At 47.0% G+C, this 17,042-nt stretch overlaps 1 protein-coding gene across 1 annotated transcript in view; it reads left to right on the forward strand.

Annotated features, from left to right (window-relative positions):
• The window catches only part of TENM4 (teneurin transmembrane protein 4), a 627,658-nt gene that overhangs the window by 593,632 nt on the left and 16,984 nt on the right, over nucleotides 1-17,042 (forward strand). Inside the window, exons 27-29 of the mRNA XM_065629610.1 lie at nucleotides 4,161-4,333; nucleotides 9,290-9,525; nucleotides 16,387-16,683. Of these exons, the coding sequence (XP_065485682.1) occupies nucleotides 4,161-4,333; nucleotides 9,290-9,525; nucleotides 16,387-16,683 (706 nt within the window). The remainder of the gene's footprint in view (nucleotides 1-4,160; nucleotides 4,334-9,289; nucleotides 9,526-16,386; nucleotides 16,684-17,042) is intronic.

Here is a 17,042-nt window from a genome sequence, read left to right on the forward strand (position 1 = left end):
TTCTCATAATTGTTCCTTTGAAGAAGTTACAGTGATACTCCAGTAAGCCCCATGATAAAACAGTACTTCTCCAGTACTCTCAGTTGTGAGGTCAAATTTTGAGCCATTGGCCTGGCCTAAATGAATGCCTGGTGTCAGATTTTAGTTGAGAATGAAGGGAAATATGAGATGATAAAAACCAGGGAGAGAGAGAGATCTTCCTCTTATTTGGGCAGTCCAAAAATTCTGCAGACAGGGGCTGCAACTTGGCCTTGTGTCATTAGGGAGAGGACTTGCCCTCATACATATTTGAGTAGCATCAGTTTGTCTGCTATAGATTTCTTTTTAATGCCCTGTTTAATGTTGTTTGGAAAATTGTGACGAGGCGAGCTTGTTCAGAGGCGGCGGGTGCATGTCTGTATAATTGCATGCAAAATATACTTTGCAAAGTACATTAGGACATTTTGGCACTAAATGCAATGTTATTATAGTGATTCTTTTCCAATCTATTTGACTTGTAGTTTTAAAAGGTTGATGAAATATGAAAAAGCTAAAATGAGGAAACCCAGAGACTCAGGCAAGGAATTGATTTCTGAATAGATGGTACTTAGGATGCTCTTTTTAATTCCCAAGGCCCAGGTCTCTACACAATGGTAATGTGATAAATGAAAGCTCTGAATGTTTACAAGCTAACAATTAGGCCTCATAAGCACCAAATACCATTTTAATTCTGTGCATTGAACCTTGGCTAAATATGTTTCCAATTGGGAATGGATGGCAACGGCTTCCCTCACTGGCCTAATAATTGTGGCTGTAATTGGAAGTGCTGGGGCCGTGCGGCAGGTTGGGCTGGGAGGCAGCAGCTGTGTTAGCAGGTGATGGATTCATTGCTCGGAGTGGCGGCTGTGCGCGCTCCCGTGTTTCAGTATTTAGTTAATTCTGGTGCTTTCGGAGCATTTGGAGAACACGGGAGTCTCAGGCTGTGGTGAAAACTGGCCCACTCCTAAATCCCGGGACTGTGGAAACAGGCCTAGGCAGCTTAGCTGCAAAATGAGGTGACTAGGAGAGATTTATCTTCCTGCAAATACCAGGGCACACCTGTGGCTACATAAGAGCCAGTCGCTTGGCCTTCCTGCGCAAGCTGAAGATGTGCCCTATAAATGCCTTTATAGGGCTGAAAGCAGAGGTAGAAGGAACCAAGTAATTTAACTTGTTAAACACATTATCTGTTTGGGATGCTCAAGCCTTCGAGCTGATGTATCCTGGGACACTGTGGGTATGTGATACAAGATACCACCGATGTGCTCTGTGATCTGAATCAAGGGAAAATAATAAATTTTACTGGAGCGAGTTGAGAGAAGGGAACGGAGCTGGGGAAGGGGCTGGAGCACAAGTGTGATGGGAGCGGCTGAGGGAGCTGGGGGTTCAGCTGGAGAACAGGAGCTGAGGGGAGACCTTCTGATCTCTGACCTGCCTGAAAGGAGCTTGGAGCCAGGGGGGTCGGGCTCTGCTCCCCAGGAACAAGCGCCAGGACCAGAGGAAACGGCCTCAAGTTGCACCAGGGGAGGTTGAGGTTGGATCTGGGGAACAATTTCTATCCAGAAAGGGCTGTCGGGCATTGGAACAGGCTGCCCAGGGCAGTGGTGGAGTCACCATCCCTGGAGGGGTTTAAAAGGCGTTTAGACGAGGTTCTTAGGGACATGGTTTAGTGCTAGAGTTAGGTTAGGTTATGGTTGGACTCGGTGATCCTGAGGGTCTCTTCCAACCGAAATGATTCTATGAATGATTCTATAAATAAGTGTTTTCTCTGCTCAAAGGAGAGACTGCATCATGTCCCTTGTGTCCTGTCTCAGCAGAAGGGATAAAGATGTGATTGTCTGTGATGTTTTCCGTTTCAGACTCACCTACAGTTTAAGGAGGAGCTGTGCAGATGATTGTGTAGAAAGCACAAACAAACCTCATACTTCAGTGCAAATAGGACATCGACAAACACAGAGCAAAGCGCTCGGTGCTCAGAGCTCTTCAGTTCTCGCTCTTGCAAGATTCCATTTAGATCCAAGCTGTGCGCTGCTATGGCTGCTTGGAAAAGCTTCAGCTGGTCTCTGCCAAACTCCTGCAATGCAGTCCTGAATCCATCCCTTTCTTTTTTTCTTTGTTTTTTTTTCTTTCTTCTTTTCCATTTCACAAGTGGCTAACTGATTGCCCAGATCTTAGAGAGAAGGGGCAAGGCTGCTCCGTCCTCCATGCGTGGATAATCCCATGACTGATAGGCTGACACCATAGGGGGCCAAATGCTTTCTTCTGCCTTCCTACCTCCTCCTCTGCCCAGTGGGCAAGAAAAGTTTCACCTCATGGTGTCCCCAAATCCAAGGGCTGGAGAGACTTGCAGTGAGCTCACCCATTTAGTCACTATAGCTTAAATATTGAACTTGGGCAAAAATCACCTTTTCAACCAGCCCTTTCTCATGCTAAGCCACTGCCAGCAGATTGTCAAAAGGGAAGTACCAGCACTGTGTGCAAATCTGGAAAAAAAAAAAGAGAATGGAAGAGGAGACAAATTGCTTTTTCTGTATGGTGCAGAGCCAGTCCAATGGCTGCTCTTGGGTCTCTTATGGGTTGCAGTTCAAGAGCATCTTTCCTTTCTTCCTTCCCTTCCTTCCTTCCTTCCTTCCCTTCCTTCCTTCCCTTCCTTCCTTTCTTTCTTTCTTTCTTTCTTTCTCTCTTTCTTTCTCTTTCTTCTTTCTTTCTTTCTCTCTTTCTTTCTCTCTTTCTCTCTCTCTTTCTCTTTCTTTCTTGCTCTCTTCTTTCTCTCTTCCTCTCTTTCTTCTCTTTCTCTCTTTCTTCTCTTTCTCTCTCTCTTCCTTTCTCTCTTCCTTTGTCCCTTCTTTCCTTCCTTCCTTCCTTCCTCCCTCCCTTCCTCCCTTCCTCCCTTCCTTCCTTCCCCTTCAGTTCAGGGCTTTTTGTTATTAGATGAGGTCTATTGTCTTATTCCCCAGCTCAGAGTAATCCTGAAGATCAAGATTTCCTCAAATATCTGCTCCCTCCAAGGTCTGATCAGTTGTATCCAGACCCTCTCTGAGACATTTTCTCTCCTGTTCCTAAAAGTGTCAGGCAATGATTTTTCCAGTGCTCCATCTGTTCTTCTGCTTGGACCAGCTGTGGGCCTGGAGAATATTCTCCAGCTTCTGACGTGAATCTTCCTTGTTTCTGTTCATTGTGTTTTGTCACATCCTCAGTAGACATTATGAACAATTAATTATAATCCTCCTCAGACCAACCATTGCCAGGGTGGCATCTTCCCACTTCCTTGTTTCTCCTCTTCTAAATCAACTCATTTATTTTGGCTTTGCCTCTTAGATACTGTTTCCCGAGCTTGTTATCCATAATGTATCCTTAATGTACGTTTTTGGTGAAAAATAACCTCCCAGCTTGTTAACTCCTATGGGACCTGCATGTTGGTAGCTTATTTCATCTGGGTCCTGGTACACAGCTGTCCACGTCACAGAAACCTTCCCGGATGGTGCTTATGTTGACTCCCTCATTGGAAAAGCCAAGGACACAGTAGGGGTGAAAACTGGACTGCTTTTCTGGACTTTTAAAATCAGTCCTTCCAGATGGTCCTAGGAACAGTAAAAGGTAGACACGGGGGTCTCAGCTGTGCTCAGGGCTCTACACCATGTTCAGAAAGGACAGTTTTCTACCTGGTATGGCCAATCTGGCAGGTCTTTGCTTCTACCTTAACATTAGCTTTTAAAATAAGATAGAAAAAAAAAACCTCAGGACACAAGCAGGCAAAACAGTTGGTGGCCTTCGGAAACTCTTAGTTCTGCTGGACAGGATACATGGGACAGTGCATTTCCAGAAGTCACAGCACAGTGAATGGGAAATAAAGTTACTCTTGTAAACAAGAAGCACAGTGCAGGTGATAAGTATCAGAAAAATGTTGTAAAAATACAGGCTAATACTCATTTAGTCATTTTCTGTTCTTTGCTTGATTTTCTTCAGCTAAAAGCCATGATTTTCTTCTCATGATACCAAAAAAGTCAAGACAGTCTGACAGAGTGACAATGCGTTTTTTTCTGGGAAAAATCTGGCTGAAGACTTCAAGATTTGGTCTCTGCTTTATAGGATGATTACTGTATCCCACTCCTCTGTTGACTTCACTCCAACCTCCCTTTCAGGTATGACAGCTTTGGCCGCCTGACCAACGTGACCTTCCCCACGGGCCAAGTGAGCAGCTTCCGCAGCGACACCGACAGCTCCGTGCATGTCCAGGTGGAAACCTCCAGCAAGGATGATGTTACGATAACAACCAATTTGTCGGCATCGGGAGCCTTCTACACCCTGCTGCAAGGTGAGTTGGGCCACTGTCCCTCTCCCGGCCAAGCTGGACACAATGGATTGTCCATCAGGAAACAGGCATTGTCTTGATACTGGATACTGCATCCAGTTCTGGGGTCCTCAGCACAGGACACACATGGAGCTGCTGGAGAGGGGCCAGAGGAGCCCCAGAAATGATGCGAGGCTGGAACAGCTCTGCTGGGAGGACAGGCTGAGAGAGTTGGGATGTTCAGCTGGAGAAGAGAAACTCCAGGGAGACCTTAGTGCGGCCTTTCTGGACTTAAAAGAGGCAGATAAGAAAGATGGGGACACACTTTTGAGCAGGGCCTGTTATGACAGGACGAGGGGTGATGGTTTTAAACTAAAAGAGGGGAGATTCAGACCAGACACGAGGAAAACGTTTTTTACAATGAGGGTGGTGAAACACTGTCCCAGGTTGGCCAGAGAGGTGGTGGATGCCCCATCCCTGGAGACATCCCAGGCCAGGCTGGACGGGGCTCTGAGCAACCTGAGCTGGTGCAGATGTCCCTGCTCATGGCAGGGGGGGCACTGGGGGAGCTGTGAAGGTCCCTTCCAACCCAAACTATTTTATGATTCTGTGATCCTATGATAATCTCAGCACCACAGAGCTCCCCACGTGCTGGTGCAGACCCACACTCACACCTACTCAGCCACATTCCGTAGCGCTGTGGTGGCTCTGCAGCTGTTTTCTGCTTCGTTCTCAGCCGTTCCCCTTGCCGTGCAGCCCTCATGCAGTACATCATCATTACCATTATTGTTATAACAAAAAAGGTTGCATGAATCTAGCTGTGCTTCCAGCTGACCCCTTTGCTTCGTTGTCTTAATGACTCTAACTTAACAGTTACTCTCGTCCTGGAACAGGCTTCCAGCTGGTTGCTGGAGAGCTCTCTGATTGTTCACTGGCTGTTCAAACATTCGCAAGGCAGCAACCAGAAAAGTGACCCTCCCTGTCCCCAGAAGGTCTATGTTTGAGCTAAGAGGCTGGTGTGGAAAGGCACAAAGGAGGAACAGAGAGGTGGACGGCCAGACTAGGACTGGTGGGACTCATTTGTGGCTGTTAGAAATGAGCACAGTTCTGCCAGTGATGGTAAGGTGGGCAAGTGGATGATGGATGAGGTGGAGGAAAAGGTGATGAAGTGGGAAGGAAAAGAGGAATAAATACCAGGGAATCACTGTGCTGACATCCTGGTAGGGGCAGAAGTTGTGCAGAACCTGGATCTCCAGGTTCTGAAGGCTGAAGCCTCCTTAGAGTCAGGGTGAGCCATCACCCCTGTTCCCTGGGGCTTGGAGAAAGCGAAGGGACTTTCAGACTCTTTGCTTTCTTCACTTCCCAGCTCTCTTTCACCCTTAGTCTGTGCCTGATGGCAATGTGGTGTCAAACACCATTTCCCCTTGTGAGGAACAAAGTGCTCCGGGTGAGATCAACGTGTTCCAGAGTCACATTTGTTCCCGCGTCTCTGGGACACACATTTCTCTCCCTCTCCCTATAAAGAAAGTGACCACTATGCCTGAATTCCGCCTTTCCTTCCTCTGCCAGCCCCTTCAAGCCATCCTCACTGTTCCTATGGAGAAACACAATGACTTTCTCATTCTTTCCTTCAGCCTGCAAAGCAGATCCAACCTACCCCACCTCATCCCAGCCACTCTCATTGAGACGTCTGGCAACCGCACAGACACGAGGTTGGCTTCACCTCAAGAGCCTAATTAAGCAATAGAGCCCACTGTTGGGGGCCCTTTAGTGAGATAATTGACTGTGATGTGATTTATACACCCAGAGCTGAAGGCACAGTTACATAATGGTGCCACGGTCAATTATCTCATGGTGCTGCCCTCCAGCACAGGGCACTCTTGCCGTTAGGACATTCACTATTCCAAACACCTCAACCATCTTCAGAAGTATAAAATTGCAAAACTGTTTGGATCTGAAGAAACGCCCTTATCTTAAAATGAAGATCTAGATAATGTTGGAGCAGAGGTGGCCTGTGACCTGCTGAGAGTGGCTTTCCCGTGGGCATTAGGGACTGTGAATTCCCAAATTGAGCTATTTGTTCATGGCCAGCACTGTAGAAACTGAAATAAGGAGTTGCCCAGGAATGTACTGAGCATGGCTGAAATGCAATTTGCCTTCCAAGTGCCTCTCCAGCGGATGGAGCTGGAGCTGTTCTCCAGGTCTGTGAGTGTCTCGCCTGCTCCGTTGATCTCCAGGGAAAATGCAAATTGCAGATTCCCTTTGCATGAGAGGTTCTCGTGAATTTTCCTTCCAGACTTCTGGCCAGCTTTCACAAAGCCTTGGTGAACCTTTCAAGAAACCTGGATCACACTGTGAACAGGTGAGGTCTGAGAAGGCATTTTCAGAAGGTTACGGATTGCTGCATGATGGATTTAGGAGCCTTTACAGCTAACAGGCACCTCGGGACCTCTGAGGGATTTTGTCTTCTGGTTTAATGACATTTGTTCAAGGCCAAAATAGGGCACTGGTGCCCTAGAGCCAAAGCAGCATAAAATACAATATCCAATGGCCCTTGGGTTTCATGTAGCCCTTGAGAAACGTCTTCCAAAGCCAAGGAAGAGTCTTCTCTTGGGAAAACGTTGGAATCAGAGGATTTACATTCCCCGCACTGTACCACACCACTGGTGACAATCCACAGTGACAATCCACAGTAACCCTTTGGTGGTGCTTGTGTGACACAAAAGGAACATCACCTGTCCAGTGAATTTCACAGAGAGCTTCAAGGTTTCCCCTGCTTCCTGATGAAGGATGGAGGGGAGAGGGATATATTAGCTGTGCAGTGATACTTCACTGATTTGATTTAAAGTGGATCTCCACCACTTTCTCACCAGACCAAGCATCTAAGAATGAAAGTGTGACAGCCACCTGACCATTCCCCTCCTCCCCGTTTGCAGAATCAAGCTTGGGGTGTCCATGGGCTTGATCCTGCTGGAGTCTGTGTCAAAAGACCATCAGCTTAAGTACTCAGTGGTACAACTAAAATACTTGAATCTGCTCTGTGGGTCACTGCTGTATGTTTATAGTGGCAAAATCCAGTGCCACAGTGTTTTACACCATCACTGCTGGGTACAGTAAGTTGAGTTGTGGTCCTGCTGAGATCAGTGTGGCAAGACTCCAGCTGGCTACAACAGGAGCAGGATCAGACTTACAATAAAAAAAAGACCAACTGATGTCAGCTTTCCTTTCCTAATTATACCAACCTGTACTCTTTGCTGATCTATGTCATCCGGACAAGAGATGATAATTTTGCTGTGACCTTGTTTCCTGCTGAGCTATGGCAGAGCAACTAGTGAACAAAACCCAACTTGCCTCAGAACGGAAAAACAATTGACATGAATTTTTAATGGATGTTTTTATTCACAGTTAGGTATTTATGGCAGCCTGGGAGACAGAAAAGGTAATATTTTCCAGTTTTTGAGGAGCTTTAGATAAAGCAGTCTTTGATTAATGTGCTTTTAAAGCTAGTCTGCACTGGCTTTGAGTAGAAGGGTAAGAAAGCAAGTCTCATGCTTTCTTATCCTTCATGAGCTCCTCTCTGCAGATATCAATGCCAGCTGGAGATTCCAAGGGTGAGGTTTTAGCCTGCCCAACTCCTGAAGGATATGGAAGGGATATTGCTCTTCTCTTCCACTCCTGAACTCCCAAATCCTGGCCTCAAAATCTGCTGATCCTTCAGGAGCAAGTGAAGGCCAGACATACAGAGATGTGTGGGAGCTTAGTGCCTCTGCTTTCTCTCCAAACATGAGGTCTTGGGTCTCCTCCTGAAAGCTTTCCCTAGTCAAGGGGTTGGGCCGTTGTTTGGGGAACTGGTGAGCATTAACTCACTGTGCAATTTCCTGCAACTTGTGAGATGCCAAATAAGCTGGAGAAAGTAGTTGGCCCCACTTTTTCATACATTGTGATGAAACTGGGATCTTTAGGATATAAAAGCATGGAAAACTTTCAGCTGGACTGTGATTTAAAACAAATATCTCACCACCCAGTGTTTTAGCCTAGAGGACGAGGTTTGAACCTGGGTCCTTTGCTCGGATATTATGCAGCTCTTCCACTGGTGCCTTTTTTAACCTGTGTAAGACTTTTCTGCAAGAATCTGAAGTGCAGAATCTCATCAGAATGAAAAAGAGATTGCCCATCTTTACTTTCACTGATTCACCTGGCTGAACGTGAGCCAGCAGTGTGTGCCCAGGTGGCAAAGAAGGCCACCAGCTTCCTGGCTTATATCAGCACTGGTGTGGCCAGCAGGCCCAGGGCAGTGACTGTCCCTGTCCTGGGCACTGGGGAGGCCAAACCTTGAATCCTGGGCTCAGTTTTGGGCCCATCAAGACAAGAGAGCCCTTGAGGTGCTGGAGCGAGTTGAGAGAAGGGAACGGAGCTGGGGAAGGGGCTGGAGCACCAGTGTGATGGGAGCGGCTGAGGGAGCTGGGGGTTCAGCTGGAGAACAGGAGCTGAGGGGAGACCTTCTGATCTCTGACCTGCCTGAAAGGAGCTTGGAGCCAGGGGGGTCGGGCTCTGCTCCCCAGGAACAAGCGCCAGGACCAGAGGAAACGGCCTCAAGTTGCACCAGGGGAGGTTGAGGTTGGATCTTGGGAACAATTTCTATCCAGAAAGGGCTGTCGGGCATTGGAACAGGCTGCCCAGGGCAGTTGTGGAGTCACCATCCCTGGAGGGGTTGGACAGATGAACCTAGATGAGGTTTTTAGGGACATGGGTTAGTGCCAGGGTTGGGTTAGTGGTTGGACTCGATGATCTTGAGGGTCTCTTCCAACCAAAATTATTCTATGATTCTATGATTAAACAAGATTTTGCTCACTGTGTGTGGGACGGTGCATTTGGTTACAACCACCAGAAATGCTGATGAAGCCTGGGTAAGGGAGAAAACGAAAACCTGGAGCTGTATCATTGGAGAGCCCCTTGAAAAGATCTCTTTTCTGTCTTCAGACCAAGTCCGAAACAGCTACTACATCGGCGCTGACGGCTCTCTCAGACTGATGCTCGCCAACGGCATGGAGGTGGCCCTGCAGACCGAGCCGCACCTGCTGGCTGGCACCGTCAATCCCACGGTGGGTAAGAGGAATGTCACCCTGCCCATCGACAACGGCCTCAATCTCGTGGAGTGGAGGCAGAGGAAGGAGCAAGCGAGAGGGCAGGTCACCGTCTTTGGACGTCGGCTGAGGGTAAGTGAGAAGCGTGAGCAGTTTTGGACTCCTCATCAGTGCGCAGTCTCATAACAGAAAGGGACGGGGCTGATTTGTATCATCTGCAAAAGGGAGGAGTCTGCAGGACAGAGAACTAGCTGTTCATCCTCAGTGACACAACCTTTATGACTTGAATATACCCTTATATGTCCCCTTATGTGCTGACGTTCTCTTAGCCGTCACAGGTTGCATTGCTGATTTTTCTACGAGTCCTCTGCGTCACTGGGAATGTGTGACCTCCCGTCAGACACTGCAGGTTTAACCATCATGTCAGGCTGTTTAAGCAAGGAAAGGACGATCATAACTATAAAATACTGCAGTTAGTACAGGTATTTTCTACCTGTGCTGCTGGCACTAATAGACCTGAGCACCAAAAGCTTTGTAAGCATATGAGAACAGGCTGAGGGAGTCGGGGTTGTGCAGCCTGGAGAAGGCTCTGGGGAGACCTTATTGTGGCCTTTCAGTACCAAACCGGGACCTACAAGAAAGCTGGAGAGGGACTTTTTAGGTCCAAGGACAAAGGGTTATGGCTTTAACCTGAAAGAGAGGAGATTTAAATTAGATATAAGGAAAAAATTCTTCCCCGTGAGGATGGTGAGGCACTGGAACAGTGTGCCCAGAGAAGTTGTGGGTGCCCCATCCCTGGAAGTGTTCAAGGCCAGGTTGGACGGGGCTTTGAGCGACCTGGTCTAGCGGAAGGTGTCTCTGCTCATGGCAGGGCTTGGAACTAGATGATCTTTAAGGTCCCTTCCAACCTGAACCATTCTGTGATTCTATGATTATCATTCAATGGGCAGCCTCAGAAAAATCTCTCAATTCCTGAAACTTGCTAATATGTTAAACCTGTTGAAGAGCTCACAGAGCATTTCATAGCAATTGCCTTTGTTCCCCAAAATGAAGTGTTATAAACTGCTCCAACCCGATGGCCGTCCCTCCTCCAGGAGCGCGTGGTCCTTTCTGTGCTTGAGACTGATGCATTTTGTTCCACACAATGCACCGCAGACTTGTCAGGGCTGTTTAAAGATCTTGCCCAATAAGCCTGTAATTCCTCTGCTAAATTCTGGCAAGGCTGGTAATTTGTAATAGCGAGTCCTGGGCAATCACCCTGTACCTTGCTAGTCTCTGAGTCACGGGCTGATGAACCGTTCCTGGGAAGCTGCTCAGCACCTGGCACGTTCAGACCCTCTGAGAAAAACGCTTAGTGCTGCCTAATGCCACCACAGCAAAAGGACTGCAGCTATTTGTTCACACTTCAGCTCCGCAGGAAATATTAACGCTCTGGTTTCACAATAAGTGTTTCCCAGCCTTTACTCTTCACCTCTCCCTGTTCCCTGCAGCACAACCCCTGCCACCTCGGTGTGATTTCTCCCGTCTCTCCTCGCTCACACTTGTCAACTATTGCTCTTCAACCTCCCTAAACCAGCTTCTGCTCTTTTCCTCTTGCCTTGATAGCCTCATATTTCGGTATTAGGAGAAAAACTGCAAACTGTACTGAAAGCTAAAGCTGCTCCTTCAGTGGGAACTGCTGTACATCTGCAGATCGGTTGGCATCACCTTTCTTGTTTGGTTTGTCTTGGGGTTTTTATTTTATTTAATTTTAATAACCAGCAAAATTATCAGACAGGTCTTTCTCTGAAAGGAGAGAGCCTTCTGAAATCTGCAGCTGTGTCACAGCTATTTGGTGTTCAAAGCAGTTTCCATTCATTTAGCCGCAGCTCAGCTGCCCGTGTCAGTTTTATCTTCCAGAATTTTCACAGTAGATTCAAATGCAGAATGTGTCTTTGTTTTATATTGTGCTGCATTTGGAAAAACACTTGCAAAATGAGCCTTCAGGCTGGTCACTTGTGTCCCCGTAAATCTGCCAGCATTTATTCACATTTTGAGCTTATCGGGGCCCTTCTGGTGAAGCAGGAGATCATCTTTCATGGTTGAAGGACTCAGTTGTGGCTGTGTTCAGGGGCTCAAAGTAGCTGAGGGTGTACAAGAGGTTTCAAGCTGCCTGTTTGTACCTGCATGGCAGCATCTGCACCCCTAAGACATAGACCTGCGAGATGCTAATTGCCTCCCTGGGGACTGCCCAGTATTTTAATGTATTCTGTGTGTCATGTTCTCCTCTTCCCTCATACCAGTAATTGCTGCTTTCCCTGGCAAGGGAGAAGCTCAAGGAAGTTAAGTTCAAAATGTTTTTGTTCATTTGGGGAAATGTCATCATTTTCTGCCATATGTGAACAAATCACTGCCTTCCTTCTCCCCTCACCCCACTGCTCACATGAGACAGCAGCGAAGACATGATGCTCCTCGGAGAAAGAGCAATCCCAGAGAGGCTGCAGCATCACTCCATGAAGGCTTTGAGATGAGGAGAACAGGATCTGACCACTGTAAAAGAGGGAGTTGCCCTGAAAATAGCATCTTTCTGCTGCCATCGCATGGATCTGCATGTTTTTTGTGGCCCTTCCTCCCATGGTTGCAGGGTGTTCCTGGGGACTGAGAGTCTGTTGCCTTGAGCTCGACCAGCTCCCAGCATGATGAAGCTGGTTTCATAGCTACCTCCTTGACCCTCCCTCCCTCAGGATAGACATGAGGAAGAAAGTTTTTACACTGAGGGTGGTGAAACACTGGCTTGCCCAGAGAGGTGGTGGGTGCCCCATCCCTGGAGACATCCCAGGCCAGGCTGGACGGGCGCCTGAGCAACCTGAGCTGGTGAAGATGTCCCTGCTCATTGTAAGATGCTTGGATTAGATGATTTTTAAGGTCTCTTCCAACCCAAACTATTCTATGTTTCTGTGAAATAATACAATGCACATGTTTCTTTATTGCAGGGATAAGGCACAGGGCAGGGACTTCTGCCATGGATGAAGGGAGAGGAGCCAACCCTGATGCCTTTTCCCCAGTCTCCTCAATGCCGACCTGGCTCTGCACTTGGCCAGGCAGCAGTAAAGCAGCCCAAATACGTTAAAGCAGCACAAATATGTTAAAGCAGCCTCCGTCCCTTCTCCTGTCCCACACATCCTATGGAAAGTTGTGATGCTCTGTTCCACCCACCCAGTGGCGAGATATTTCCACAAATTGGCTGGGTATAAATTCAACCCATCACTGGCCTACAGCAACACAGGCTCCAGCTGCAGTGAGAGCATTAAGTAAACTCTGCTCCAAGGAACAGAGCTCCTTCTTTCTGTTTGCCCTTTCTTTTTTTTTTTAATCAAACTTGAGTTTTTCAATAAAGAAGGATGTAAAATAATCTCTGAGAGTGGAGCAGAAAGGACAGCCAAAAGAGACAGAGCTCCTGGCTCAGCTCTTGTATTTATTTAACCATGGAAACTCCCATTGTATTTCACTTTGTTTTTCCCAAGACCTTGGCAGCAGGTTAATGGTGGCATTGAGACCAAGTGTCCCAGACAATCCCCAGAACCAGCAGGACCACAGAGGTCTCCTGGGATATGCTGCTAACCATTCCCAATGTGTTGACTAACGAGGACAGTCCAGCATCATCTCCACAATTCCTGCAAAGTGTCGAGGTCTGGATATGGTCACCTCAATGGTTTTAGCAATTCACTGGGGAAATTGCTTTGTAGGAGGCCATTTATCACTTGGATGCTGTTGGTCCTGGAGTTCTCATTGCTGAAGTATTGTTTGGCCTCCTCTGCTGAAGGTTGCCAGAGTGTTTTCATGAGAAATCTTCCCCTTTCATTCTCTTGTTCTCCCGGAGAGGTCAATGGATGCTTCTTAATTATAATTTAAGATAAAGGAGTTCCATAGGAAGCATTGGAGAAATCAGAAATAGCGGCGTGTTTATGCTCTTGCTTTTCCAGAGCAAGCTAAATGATTGAATAAAGTACTGTGGAGTTTGGGGTTAAATTCAGTCTCTCACACATTGTAGAGAGGAGGTCAAATACACAGTGAACTGTGGATTTAAATTTACCCTTCCTCAGTCCTGTGCTGATCACAACTGTTGTTAAACACTCTGAGGAGCAAAAGCTTTTTTCAGGAATTTTTCAGACCCTGTTCCAGGATAAATACTCCTGGATGTAGGATGGCACCTTATTTAGCTGCTCACCATAAAACACAGTTATTGGACTGAAGCCTGCAGCCCTGTCAGTGCGTCTGCAGAAAATTCACTTCTATTCAAGGCATGCCCTTGAACAAGGATGGAAAAAGATTTAGCCCCTGTTCAGAGGCTATCTGGCAGGATAGGGTTCACTTTGTCCATCACCTTGAAGGGTGGCTGTTGACACTGCAGCACTTCTCAGAGAGAAGAGAGATTACACCGAGCAGGAGAAAACAAATCATTAAAAAAAAAAAAAAAAAAAAAAAGTGAAAAGGGAGCCTGGTTCCAACTAGTCCTGCAGAAATTGCTTGCCAGAGCACAGGGAGGGTGGAATGACTTAGGGCACCAGTAGTGGGATGCAGAGATTTGGACGGAGCTTACGAGGGATCTGGGACGGGTTATTTGGTCCTTCCAGCACGGTGCATGGCACTGCTGCTGGTAGATGGAGCAGGGAGGCCACTTGCAGCCCGGATCCCTGTCCCAGCCCTGGAAGAGCTCTTCCCAGCTCTTCTGGCAGAGACCAGTAGCAGAAGATGCTGCGGCTGCTGGGCTGGAGCTGCTCTGTGAGTAGATAGAAAGCAAAAATGCTATTCCTTCCTGCTTTGCTGCTTTTTTTTTTTTTTTTTTTTTTTTGCAAGCAATTGTCACTTCTGTTTATTTATAGCAGCAAGTACCTACAAGATATCAAATTGCACTGTTAGTTACATATGTGCATCTGTGCTTAGAGTTTTGATACCTTTTTAATTATTTCCCAGCTTGTCTGTTACAGTGGGCTATTGGCTAATTCCCTCTTTCTCCCATTGCCCATTTACATTCTATTTTACGTACATTTAGTTGGAGCTTTATCTGCCTTTCCATGCCGCTGCTTTCCTCAAGTCATACCTGTCCTTTAGCATTGTTATTCGTAAGCTGAAAATCATTCTTGTGCTTGCCTCTTCTTACATCATCTTCACACTTACATCACAGTACCAATTCCTTCTCTCTCAGCTGGCCACGTGCATTCTCAGCTCAGTTCCACATTTTCTCAGCTGTGCTTTTGCCTCTTCCAACCCCAGCTCCTGAGATGGTTTCTTCTGAATTCTAATTTTACAGTGTCCGCGTTCTCCAGGTTTCAGCACAGACACCTGCCCAAAACCATGGCAGTGGTCCTGCCCTTTCCTCTCCCATCCCTCCAGGGATGAGGAGGCCCTTCTCCATTGGCTCTATCACATCCTTTCTCTCACATTACTCAAAATATAGAATCATTGAATAGTTTGGGTTGGAAGGGACCTTCAAAGCTCATCCAGTGCCCCCCCTGCCATGAGCAGGGACATCTGCACCAGCTCAGGTTGCTCAGAGCCCCGTCCAGCCTGGCCTGGGATGTCTCCAGGGATGGGGCATCCACCACCTCTCTGGCCAACCTGGGACAGTGTTTCATGACCCTCAGTGTCAAAAATTTCTTCCTCATGTCTGGCCTGAATCTCCCCTCTTTTATTTTAAAACCATCACCCCTTGTCCTATCACAACAGGCCATGCTAAAATGTCTGTCCCCATCTTTCTTATCAGCCCCTTTTAAGTGCAGAAATGCCACAATAAGGTCTCCCCAGAGTCTTCACTTCTCCAGGGTGAACACCCCAACTCTCTCAGCCTGTCCTCATAAGACATATAGCAGGAATTCAATCGCACACCCTGAAGTAATGGCCAAGGTCAGGGCTGAGAACAGTTCTCAGGTCAGGAGTGTTTGCTTTACCCACAGCAGGACAGGGCAAGATTTTGGACTTGCAGGCTGAAGACCTTGCAGGGACCTGCCAAACCTGGTTTATTGACTGCAGCCGAAGAGCTGCCAAGGGAACCGAAAACCAAGTCAACTCTTTGGAGCCTGAAATTCATCCAAGAAGAATCTGCACCTTTCTAGAAAAGGGACGTTCAACACCTGAAAGAGGTTCAAAAGAGGTGGAATGGAGAAAGAGCTGTCTTCACTGGCAAACTCATACTGGGACTGTGGGGTTTTTGTCCTTGCTGAGTACTTTGCTGCTGTGGCGATGTGGCTTTTTGAGTTTCCTTGAATGCGTAGCTAAATATGAGTTGTATTACCAGCTCCTTTTCGTATTGCTGTGTGCTACAATCCCTGAATCAAAATGTATTCCTGCTCCTGCCTTTGAAGTAGATACCTTTGATCTTTGGAAAGGCAGAGGCAGTGGAGGTAACAGAAGTGTAATTATGCAACACCGAATAACCCCAGGACAATGAAGCTAACACTCCAGCTCTCACAGAAAAGTTCCTGCTCTGTGTAACATCTCCAGTGGTCAAGGCATCCATATTTCATCTCAGGGGAAAGGCTTGACCTCCAGTGCATGCAGTATAGCCAGTATACTCAGAGAAAAGCTCTGCTTTCCACTATATTGACACAACATCCATCTCTTTTTCTACAAGTATCTTTTGATATTCATGAAAGGAAAAAAAACGATATATCCTAGGTTTGACAAGCAGAGTACCTTGTAAATATTCCTCACAAGTTCTCATCTTCTGTAGGTCTATAATCACATCTGCTGTAGGAGTCCTAAGGCTAGGTTTGGGATATAGGCAATATTCCTTCACCATGGCAATGTTTCAAAAGTATCTTCTGGTTTTCTGCCTCCTCACTGAAGTCAACAGAAGCAACATTAGGAAAATTCTTTGCTTTGAAAATCTTATCCAGAGTAAAGGAACATCTGGAGACTCTCCAGCGTGGCCTAAAGAGGTGTTTGGTGAAACGAGGCTACTCTTTTAAGCTTAAACTTTTTCCAGCTTCCTAATTCTCTATCTCTGTCCTGTAGGTTCACAACAGAAACCTGCTGTCCCTCGACTTCGACCGTGTGACAAGGACAGAGAAAATCTATGATGACCACCGCAAGTTCACGCTCCGCATCCTCTACGACCAGGCAGGGAGGCCCAGTCTCTGGTCACCCAGCAGCAGACTGAACGGGGTCAATGTCACCTATTCCCCAGGAGGACACATCGCAGGGATTCAGAGGGGCACGATGTCAGAAAGGATGGAGTACGATCAGTCTGGCAGAATTACATCCAGGATCTTTGCTGATGGCAAATCATGGAGCTACACTTACTTGGAGAAGGTGAGAATCCTTGTATCTCTCAGATATGGTGTGTTTGGTGCAAATGGGCTTTAATTCTTTGACTTCGGGACAGCTGCGCTCCTTCACATCAACTGATTAATGGTCCTTATGGTCCAATACTCCTCTTCTGCCTACACTGATGTGCACCTAGTAACTTTGATGCCAAACCATGAAAGAGCAGTTGAAAATAGCCTGAGAAGTTTCTTCCCAGTCACACCGAGAGAATGTCTTAATGCTGTGAAGCTTTGGCATTTGATTTTTTAAACACAACACTCCTTTGCTGAGCTAGCTGCAATATAAAATATCTTCAGGTAAAGTCAGAGAAGTGAACAGTAGGAATTTCCAGTAGGCTTTTCCAT

Source organism: Caloenas nicobarica, chromosome 1 (genome assembly GCF_036013445.1).
Source record: "Caloenas nicobarica isolate bCalNic1 chromosome 1, bCalNic1.hap1, whole genome shotgun sequence".
Taxonomy (NCBI): Eukaryota; Metazoa; Chordata; class Aves; order Columbiformes; family Columbidae; genus Caloenas; species Caloenas nicobarica.